Source organism: Solea senegalensis, linkage group LG19 (assembly GCF_019176455.1).
Source record: "Solea senegalensis isolate Sse05_10M linkage group LG19, IFAPA_SoseM_1, whole genome shotgun sequence".
NCBI classification, from domain to species: Eukaryota; Metazoa; Chordata; class Actinopteri; order Pleuronectiformes; family Soleidae; genus Solea; species Solea senegalensis.
Window position 1 is genome coordinate 13,639,214 of NC_058038.1, and position 10,878 is coordinate 13,650,091.

At 41.1% G+C, this 10,878-nt stretch overlaps 1 protein-coding gene across 1 annotated transcript; it reads right to left on the reverse strand.

Annotated features, from left to right (window-relative positions):
• Window positions 1–3,624: 3,624 nt before the first annotated feature.
• On the reverse strand, window positions 3,625–9,090 carry proza (protein Z, vitamin K-dependent plasma glycoprotein a). Its single transcript, XM_044051818.1, has 9 exons — window positions 8,968–9,090; window positions 7,778–7,920; window positions 6,751–6,911; window positions 6,649–6,673; window positions 6,447–6,560; window positions 6,203–6,334; window positions 5,996–6,111; window positions 5,798–5,915; window positions 3,625–5,184 (listed from the first exon to the last, which is right to left on the reverse strand). The coding sequence occupies exons 2-9, from the start codon at window positions 7,854–7,856 to the stop codon at window positions 4,646–4,648; spliced, it is 1,284 nt and encodes a 427-aa protein (XP_043907753.1). The 5' UTR covers window positions 7,857–7,920; window positions 8,968–9,090; the 3' UTR covers window positions 3,625–4,645.
• Between the last annotated feature and the right edge of the window lie 1,788 nt (window positions 9,091–10,878).

Consider the following 10,878-nt stretch of genomic DNA (forward strand, 5'->3'; position numbering starts at 1 on the left):
TCTGACAACACCAGATGAGCAGTCGTCCTTAATGCTGTCCACTTGTGATCAGATCACTCTGACCGGATGTTAATACCAGGTCTGACCAGAATTTAATTTGTTTGTGGTATGAAATGTTCTGACAAGGTCAGTAAGCTAATAAAGGTATGTTCAGTGGCATAGGCCTGACCTCATCTGTTCACAGAAGGGATTCAAACTCTCCTGCTGCTCAGGGTCCTGAACCTGCAGGGGCCATGACCTTTTGAAGTAGCATAGCCCCTTCAGAAAGAGCGTTGATATTAAAGGTCATAAGGACGTGACCCTGTCAGGTCAGTGTAAGATATGCTTGCAGGACTGTATCTGAAAGACAAATGCAAAGACGCACTCACACACAGACACACACAGAGAGAAAGAGAAAGGAAGCGACACAGAGAGGATGGGGTTTTATCTGGGCTCTTCAAAGGCCACCACATGGACCAGACGGCACTTGTTTTCATTCACTGAGCCTTTCTGTCAGTTCCCCCGGTCTCTCAATGGCACTGAACAGGATTTAACCCCCGGAAGGTCGAGGTGAGGTCAGTGGAATAAAGGCAGCTGCAGGATTTACCTTCCAGCAGTATCAGGCAGTCATAGCGTCCACATACTGAACGTGGCATTGTTTTTCATGTTGTCGTTTTTACTGTCTTGAGCCTATAAGGCCTGGTTTTGGTCATAGGTGGAAAAAGTGATGCTGCTTTTTGTCGGCTGAGCAGAAATGTCACATAACAGAGATAAGACCACCGCTGAAGATCAGCTAAAGTATTGATCTGATTTATCAGCAAAGATTAGTCCCACTTAAATGACTCCTGCCTGACTTTTTGTAACGCTTGTATGAAGTTGTTGTGTCTTTGTAGGAAGTGTTTCTATAGCAAGGGGATAGACTTCCAATACAATCTGTCAAATCATTCTAAAGAATAATTATTTCCCACAATCTTTGGCTATAATTTGTTTCTCAGGGGAACAAGGGAAAAACTTTAAAAAACTACCTTTATATGTGTCCACTGAGTACCAGATCCAAAAGTGCAAAGTTCATTTTAAAGCTGTGCTGCATAACTTTTGATTACAAACATTTGGCTCACATTTCCACACTGCACACAAGAAGTGATTTATTTTATGTCAAGACAGATGGAGACAACAGCAACATTGTGCTAATAATAAAGCAAGATGGCTGCAAACAGGTTAGAGTATGACTGAAAACACACCAAAAAAAGGCCCTGCTGCTGTACACACACACGCTCCCTCAGTCAGGTCTGATAGTATTGCAGCACAGAGACCAAAGGAAGAATAATAACATTAGCAACAACAATCACTGCACTGCAGCTTTAAATGAGCTGATTTTATTTCAGTGTTTGAAAAAAGTCTTGTACACTTAGTTCAGGTGAATATACTTTGGTTTTCTTTTGATTACTTAGCAAATTCTAGCCTGCTGTACTCAAATCACCACTGGGAACTGAAATGTATGTGTAAGCTCACAGAGCTGCTTGAGTGGCTTCAAACTCTAAATCTGAGTTACATTAAAGTCTACAGCCTCGCTCACTCTCATCTCCTGCAGCCCACTTTTTCCACTTTCCTGTCCCTCATTTCTCGAGGTCCTGTTTTATGTCCACTCTCCTGCACAATTACCCAACCGAGTGGAAGCAAGTCTGTCTGGCATGTTGGCAGAGTTTGAGAGGTGGCGGGGCAGCGTTGGGTGGCCACCCAATCTCACTGAAGAGCCCCATGTTTGCAGGGTCCTAAAGGGGTGGGAGACGCGATATGGGACATGGATTTTTAGGAAGTGGAATTACTGTACAAGATGTTATCTTACAGATAACCGAGTGTGCATAACACATATCCAGCCAGACATAGACTCTCTGCTAACAGCCTGCATAGTGTCAGACACCACACAGACAGACGAGTCTTTCCCAAGTCTGTTGTTTTATGTGCCTCCCAGCCCCAATTCACACACGTGCATGCAGCTGTATTTTTTGGATTTAAGGGAATTAAATGATTATTGATTAATTGGGGCAGTGGGAAGAGGTACATTCATTGTAGTAACATTCAATGATAGCAACACTTGTCCACCAAAAGTGACATTTGATTTGCTTGCTTTGAGTACTTTGACTTTGAGTGCTGTACTTCCTTCTGTCAGTAATGGCCTCGCTAATGTGTCTCTGCGAGCCCTTTTCATTCATGACCAATATACTGCAGCTCCATCAATCTGCCGACACAATAACTGATTCCTCCTCGGCGTCAACATCTCAAATCCCAGGTCTGTCCCTGTTCTTCATCTGTGGACCGATCATTTTTCCATCTCTCACTCAGCCACCTTTTCCTGTCCTCTGCTTTATTCCCCCCCCCACCCGCCCTTCAAATTCACGTCTCCCCATTTAGTTTGAGTTCAGGCTTGATTCAGGGAGTAAAAGGAAAGCCATTACAGCAGTTGTGTGATATTTAAGTGAGACATTTCATGGCCTCAGTATATACAAAACAGTTCATCTGAACCTGTTGTAGAGTGTGTTTATATATGTAAGCTTGAGCATATAAATGGAGCTGGCAGGACCAGAGAGCGGGAACAGACTCAGGAAGGAAGGAGCTCTGCTCATATTAATCTCCACTGGACGGCCCAGTAAAGGAGCAGAGCCATTTTTGGGAGCGTGGAACCATCTCCTAGGTGAGCACCATGGCAACAGCCAAAGTGGGCCCCAGCTTTCAGCGCTGTCCTTTTCAAACGCCTGATCAAAAGTGGCAGGCCAGGTTTTTTTTTGTTTTGTGGCGTCTCTCACTCCCTCTCATGCCCATTCTTCCGCCTCTCCTTTTTTTCTTCCTGTGTGACATGGTCCTGGCCTTGTTCACCGGGGAGGCTGTGAGAAGACTGCAGAGGGCAAGTGTCTGTGGGAAAATATTGCCAGACAACACAGGGGTATGTGACAGGGAGGGCAAGTAAATATCTCCTGTGTGGGACAAATTAAAGACATACAAATCGTTTACATAGATGGTTTTCATTCATCAGCATGGCTTTTATCAAATGAACATATGAGCAACAAATAAAACAAAATGCACTCTGGTCTATATTACTTTTCATAACTTTATTAGGCTTTATTGCTTGATACCTGCAAACAGGCCTGTATTTTTTCTTTTTAATACATTTACTCTTGAGATATTTGGCCAACCACTTTAGTGAACACTCAAATATGGTTTTATGTTAGATTTGTTTTCAATATACTTATAAAATTAAATTACTCACAAATGGTTTTATTTTAAATATAATGGCAACTTTGAATTTTTGTCCATGCACCAATGACTTGTTTGTTTGTTTGTTATCCTGAATGTCTTCAAAGGATGGATTTTGATGACGGATGATGTAGCCAGATGTAAAACGACATTTTTTGGGGGGTATTTATCTTGATAACTTGATAAGAATAGTACCTCATGTAGGTCTCTGTTAGTGTGTCATTAACTGTATTAAGTGTCCTTGGCAGAGATTTGTACTCTAGGTCTCATCTATACCTCATCTATGTCTTATAATAACATTACTTTCTAATGACACTGAACCTCGGTAACTTTTTGCATTTTCATGAAATACTATAAAGCACCTCATCTAAAAACAACAACATTACTCACATGTGGTGTTGGGTTTTTATTACATTCAGAGAGTAGTGATCACCAGGAATGTTACAAGGAGCATGTCACCCAGTACAGTAGTCACAAAAAAACCAACATGACTTAAAGGTTATTAGGTATTTCTACATCACAAAACATACGCTGAATAATTCACTCAGTCTCATGCTGCTGTGCTTGTCCCTGCGGTTTGACGCTCATGCAGTCACATTCAGTGTTTATGTTCACAGAGAGCCACCTTGTGGATAAATGAGGATGTCCATGGAAAGCAGTGGATGTTGTTACCATAATTCTAACAACTGAGCTTCCACTAAACCCCGCCCCCTTAGTTCACTCAGACAAACAGGCCACAATTAAAATGGTGACAAAAGTGAGGGGGAAAAAAGTGGGACATAATTTATGTACGACGAGTGGATGTTGTCTTGTCCCAGTGTAGGACTATTAAAGGATTATCTTATCTTATTAGGCTATAGCTTGGATGGAGCTTAGTGGTCTACTTGTCTAGATCATTTGCTTGTGTATAAGTGCAGGCGTTTCTAACGATATGATGATTCAGTTGTTTGTGTTTGAGCTGAACATGCTTTATGGAGGCATTTTCATGTTGATAGAACTGGATGTCGTCTATGACCCGGTGTGTTATGAAAGTGTTTTAAAAGACGTCGTCATGATGAGCAGTGTGCAGTTTCTGAGCTAATGATACATCCCTGTCGACACTAACGTTGGCATCAGTGCAGTTAGTTAACTTTAGCAAGATAGCAGCGTCATCTTTGACCCTATATAAGACATGTCCTGGATGTGTCCTCAGATCTGATCACATAAACCACGTTCAGAAGTGGTTTGAGGGCGGGGCTTAGCCACAGGTTAATTGGGAAATGGGTATTATCACAAGACAATAAAAGGAAACACTAATAAGCAGATTGAGCAACAGGTGCACACATGGAGATATTCACCTGAACTTTTTTTATGATATATTATCAGCTGCAATATCCTATATATGTAAACCAAAAAGCTACTGACTGACTCACGCTTAGCGGGTGCCCATGAGAGACTTCAGCCAGCCACTGTAGCGTGACACTTTCTGGAAGATGTAACCCTTGCTGCACTCAGCCCCGGGCGGCTGGCTCACCACCCCAGTGAGAAAGAACACCTCCCTGTGTAAGGTGAGCAGGGGGCTTCCAGGGCTCATGGTACAGTCAGCATTAGTTTGAGGAACAGTGCAGCCCATTTTATTGGTAATCAGGTTGGGGTGAGTCTCCACACACTGAGGTAGTTGCTTGTATGCCAGGTGGTTAAGAGTGAGTGGGCCCTGGAGAGCAGATACTTCTTGTTTGGATTCTTTCCAGCCGGTGATCACAGCGGGACTCTGTCCTGTCATCAAGACACGCTCTGCAAAGTCTCTTTCCGGGAGACAGGCGGCGATCACACCCTTCTTAAAGACGATGCGATCACGGAGCTGGACCACGGCCAGGTCATTTTCAGGGCGGCCCTCCACATAGCGCGGGTGGACGTGGACTAATTCTACATGCAGCGTCTGCTCTCCCTCTTCATTGTCGGTTCTGACCTTGCCTGTGGAGGCGCAAGCATGGATGGCATCACTCAAACTCATGTGCACATGCTACAGTATACAGTAGCTCTGCAATGACTTATCAATTAGCTGATTCACAGATAATTAATCGTCACAAAATTTGTGATAAAAGTTATGACAAATATTAACTCTTAAACTGTTGAGACTAAGACTCTAATCACAAATCACAACAATCATTTCACTATTTCATTCTCATAATTAGTCTTGCCATTACTACACATTGAGATAATTTGGCAGTGAAAATGAAGAATTCAGGCCAACATGTGTATTTTCCCACTCACAGAAATGTCAGTACCTGAGCTATGTACTGTACATTAAGTTCACGTAAAAAAGGTCAAAAATGTTCATACATTGTAAACTGCATCAGTTCAGATTTAGACATAAAAAGCCTTTCTATTTATATAAAACCATAAGAACAGTAAATTGGGAGCCATATTTCCTTTTCCTTGTTAAAAAAAGTCTGCTGCATTTGTCCTTCACCCACACCCAGTTGAACACTATCCATCTTCTATACTTCTAATTTTATATTAAATTATAATTGTGGTTCCTTGTTGATGGACGTGTGATTTTGTGTGGTTTTTTTTTCCTGCTTACCAACAGCCACTTGGAAGTTAGTGTGTTTTTTGCCACACTGAGCTGAGGTCAAAACCAGGTTCTCCTTCAGAATGACTCCACTGCAGAAACCTGCTGAATCTGAAGTCTTTAGAAGAGCCTGCAATCAGCACAATTCAACTTTTTGTTAGAATAATTACCTTAAGGGCCGCCTGTAATGTTTAGTGTGTGTGTTGCTACCTGCCAGGGACACTCTGAAGACATACAGCTGAGTCCCTCATAGTTTCTTTTCTGGTTGAGTTGCTGTCTGTCATCCCACTGACGCAGAGAGCTCACTTTACCACAGGCATAACTGACTAAGAGAGAAATGCAAAACAGTTATCTTTTTTGTTTTGTTTTGGCTCATTTGATTATTTGTCCGTCTTCCATCACTGGAAACCGACCTACCTGCAGGCTCACACTTGTTTCTGTCTCTGCTGAGCTTCCATCCACGGGCACAGGAGCACTGATAGGACATGTAGCTTGGTTTACAGAACTGAGAGCAGCCCTTGTTCTTTTCCAGGGTGCACAGTGTCTGGTCTGCATCATGGAGGCAGAGAGAGGGGGAGGTTGCAGAGCTCACACACCACACAAGCAAATGTACAATTACGGTCACACACACACACACGACTTGCGAGCATCTCCACCTCACCATTTTCACAGTGGACCCCTGTGAAACCCGCCTTGCAGACACAGTCGTATCCTCCCACGCTGTCCGAACAGAGTGCTCCATTCTTGCAGGGTTTCTCCGCACACTGGTCTCCGTCTAAGCACAGACGGCAAGTCTGAGGTGACCTAATGCAACACTAATAACTGTGCAGAGATGGAAAAATCATTTTTAATCGAGCACTTACCAACGTAGACCGACCAGAAGATGTCCTGCAAGAGTAAACATGTGAGATAAGTGCACAGTTCAAGCTGCACAGTGGCTGCGAGGTCATAAACAAACCGCTCACCGTGCGGTATGTGTCGCCGAAGAACTTTCTGGCTTCATCATAAGAGCACACCCTCTCCATGCAGGCCTGCTCCAGGTTGGAATACCGGGAAGGGTTACTGTCATCGACGGCCCTCTTCTGACGTGAGATCACCGCGCTCGCCTGCTGCTTATCCAGAAACACTGAAGAAACAGTGAATGTGCAATTTCAGCCACTATTACAAAATAAGTAATTTGATGATATCAGGAAGAAGTGTGGAGGAAATTGTTGTCTTGTTTGGTTCCCCACTGTGTTCGCACATAAAAGTGCACGATTTTTCATAGAGGATTTGCCCCAGAATTTATAGCAGGAAAACACACATGACATCATTAAAATCAGTTTCCTTGAATAGAATTTCTATAGATTTCCAGTACTGGAAATGTAATGACTAATGTAAGTGCACTGCTCCACAATATGTGTTATTTACGTATATCTTCAGCCATCCAGTAAAAAGCTGATAACTAAATCTGAGCAGTTCAGAGTTTGCAAAGAAAAGAAAAGTAGCATTTATTTATTTAATTATCACAGATGTCAAAGATTTACAGTGCAAATACTACATGTGCTTGCTTATTTACAATCTTTGTCTGTGTGATAGGGATATGCCGTATATTTTTTAGAGAATTAAAGTTTCATCATTTAGGTATTTCAATTCCAAATTCCAAAAATTCAGTTTGCCATATGTGATTGGACGGACTATTAGTTAAACAAAATGCATCTTACGTAAAACGATAGATTTTGTGACATTTCGCAACCCACAAATGTTTAAATTAATTAAGAAAACTAATAAATTACACTAAGTGACAATAAAAATAATCATCAGCTGCAGCCCAAGATGTGATATGACACACACAGGTTATCAAGACTAATTTAAAAATTACAATATTTAACCATGTACAGTACATCATCTGCAGTCTGCTGCATCTCTGTTGAACTCAACTGCTGTGACGAGCACCGCTGACATCTTGACCTCACTTGTTCCTCTCTCTCTGCATCACTGGCTTTTGCTCACCTGTGTGTGGGACCTGAACGGCAGCCACTGTTCCCACCAGCAGACACAGCAGAGCGGCAGAAGTGCTGGAGGAGCCCATGGTGACACTGAGGCGTGACACAAATGCCAGTCAAGTGGTCGCTGCAGGGAATCGATGAGTACACCTAAAAGAAAATCATTTGAAAAAGATGATGACATTGAAAATTAATGAACTTTTAGTGCCCTTCATTAGTTTAATCAGTGAGTGCCTCTTTTTTTTTGGCAACAGCTATTTGTTAAGTTGTTCTTAAATGTAAATATTTTCTCGATTATTTGCTCCATACAACAAAGAAATCCTTAAAACTGAATCATTTTCATTTTAGAACATCATCATTTCCAGGTTTGACATTGATCAACATTTTCTGACATTTCATGGACCAAACAATTACTCGACTAATCGAGAAAGTACTGGACAGATTAATTGATTATGAATATAATGTTTTTGTATGAAATAAATAAATAAATAAGGGCTTTTAGCAGCAAATTATTATGTGTAAAACAATTTGAAACCATAGATGTGTCTGAACTATGATATGCAAGCATTGTCAGAAATGACATTTATGTGCTGTTATATTGAAGTGGAGATTATTAAGATACTACAGATATACATGGTGAAGTGTTTTGTGTCCACATCATAAATATCAGGGCTGTGACGAGATGATTTGTCCACATCACAACACTGACTTATTATCAATTAAATTAAAATAAAAACAAGATATATTTGCCATATCTTCCAGTACTAGATATAAATCAATGGTTTCATTATTATTATTATTATTATAATAATAACAGCTTATACACTGTTTATAAACCTATGCCTAAACAAGACAGTGATGCTGAAGATGACTGTTGCTGCATCGTCATGGGGCCTGACACACGCTGTTTGTTTGTTTGTTCATTTACTTACCTGATAGTAAACAAACACAGTGTGTCTCTTCAACATAAATAGGGTTTGAAATAAGGCGTTGGCCCAGCATTGTTTAGGAAGCTAACGCTGTGTGTGGCTCAGACAGCGTTAGCTCATGTGGTGGTGTAGCAAAACAAAGATGGAGCCACTCACATCTATCTGCTGAGCTAAATGGTACGCAGCTCTTTTTCGTTACGGCCGTTTATGTGTAACATGAGCGAAATATACAATAACAACAATAACAGCAGAAATGTTTGGTTCCTACCGACAAAGTACGGAGTGAGCGCAGCTTCAGAACCGGCCTTTAACCTTCCCTTGTCCCGCTACAGTCTCCTGTAATATTCGGGCCTGAAGACCCAAACTAACGGACGATGAGCGCGGCTGTTTACTGCTGCTGGGAGATGTAGTTACAAAGGTAAGCCATTAGAGGGCGCCATCATACAAAGCTGTCTCTACTGTGCAGTACAGTGGCCTTTATGTTGGCCCGCAAGTACAATCTAATAAAAACAAATAAGAAACAAGATAAGATGATTGTGGGATAGAAGTGATTCTTATTTATTTAATCTCCAAAACCAAAGCTTATGTCTTGATGAAATAGTAGCAGCATCTTATTCAGTCACATAAATGTAAACAGCATAAGCAATAACATAATAATACACAGCTGAGTCTATAAAGGCACCGGCACAAGCGCTTGATGCCTCATTGGTCTTCTGTAGTGAAGTGACATTTTATTGGCTTGTAACCTTATTTGCCCTATTTATTAGTAAACCATATATGGGAGTTTATAAACATTGGATTTCTCATAATAACCGACTTTACTGATATTGCAAATGGCTTTTTTCTGTCGAAAATGTTTTTAATTGAATTGAATTCTTTTATATTGATGAGTAACCTATTATAATTTCCCCCAATTTTCCCCCAAGGTGAAAACGTGGATGGAGCAAGCCAAGATTAATTTGTACCAAATTTAATGCAACTTGGTGGGAGCTTGTAGTAGCCCAAGACGAACAAAAAGTACATTGGAACCACAGTCTTTTGGAATAAAAAAAATGTTGAGAGGATACTAATGGTCTTTAGGTATTCAAAGTTAAGCTTTGTTTTCGGTTAACATAGTAACAAACAGTGTATTTGTGTGACAAGGTCAGTACTGACATCACCATGTGCACAACCAGTGCTTTATTGTTGTTGTCAGGAAGCAGCCTGAGCCACGGACACTCACCCTCACGCAATAAAATCTACACTTGTGCAAGCGTATGACATCTGAAGAATATTTGCCACTTTATGTCAGCGTTAGAAAACTCCCTGCACCAAAGTCGATAGAGAAAATCAGTGATTTTTTTTTACTTCATGGCACAGAACTGCTGTTGATCCACTTTCATCAACAAATGTAGGTGTTTTATGTTTTATGTTTTATGGCTTCAGTTTTTCCAATTCCTTGTTTGGATTTATCTAAGTGACACAACCTTACTAAACGAGTAGACCAGCTCAACTGTAAGACTTACATGTTGGAAACTTTTACCCCCAAGCCGCTATGTAATTAAAATAAAAACAAAAGTATTATGGTAAAACTAGCCTCTTAATCTTTATTGTGTATTTTCATGCAGAAATCTATGAGCCCATGTCTGGAAAGCCTGTGCTCAAATACTTAAAGATGTAGAACAAATATTTAGGAGTGACGTTTCTGTGCTATAGTGCTGGAGACTGGGATGCCATTGGCTGTGATCGATAACAGCAAGCCTAACTGCTCACAAACACGCATGAGTCCAGACAACAGCAAACAACCAACGGGCAGATTGGAGCTCTACATAAATCAACTAAAGCAGAGACAAGTGAAAACCAAAGTGAGCAGGGGGATTAGATGGAAATTGTTGACAAAACCTGGAGCAGGGATGCGGGAGTTTTTGGCAATATGTGGAATAATTAATATCTACACTGAGAATGCAAAAACATTGGGATCACACAGGGAGAGTTATCAGCCACAGAGCCAGTATTTACAGAAGTTGCATATTGAATACCAAAGTGGAAACATTCTGTTGGTGGCAAAGTCCTCAAACCTAAATGATAAGAAGGTCTGAAAGTAGGTCATCAAAGACGCAGCTTCCAAAGCCAAAGTTGCTCCTCAGTGGCTTTATTCAATAGAATTGTTTGTGAGAACAATGCAATTTGCAGACAGGGC

What these genes read in the sequence shown, in the direction of transcription:
- proza (XM_044051818.1), bottom strand. Translation starts at nt 7,856, where the DNA reads ATGGGCTCCTCCAGCACTTCTGCCGCTCTGCTGTGTCTGCTGGTGGGA. An exon ending in AGGGGTCCACTGTGAAAATG is followed by an intron (nt 6,335 to 6,446) that starts GTGAGGTGGAGA and finishes TCCATGATGCAG; the next exon opens with ACCAGACACTGTGCACCCTG. An exon ending in AAACAAGTGTGAGCCTGCAG is followed by an intron (nt 6,112 to 6,202) that starts GTAGGTCGGTTT and finishes TTTCTCTCTTAG; the next exon opens with TCAGTTATGCCTGTGGTAAA.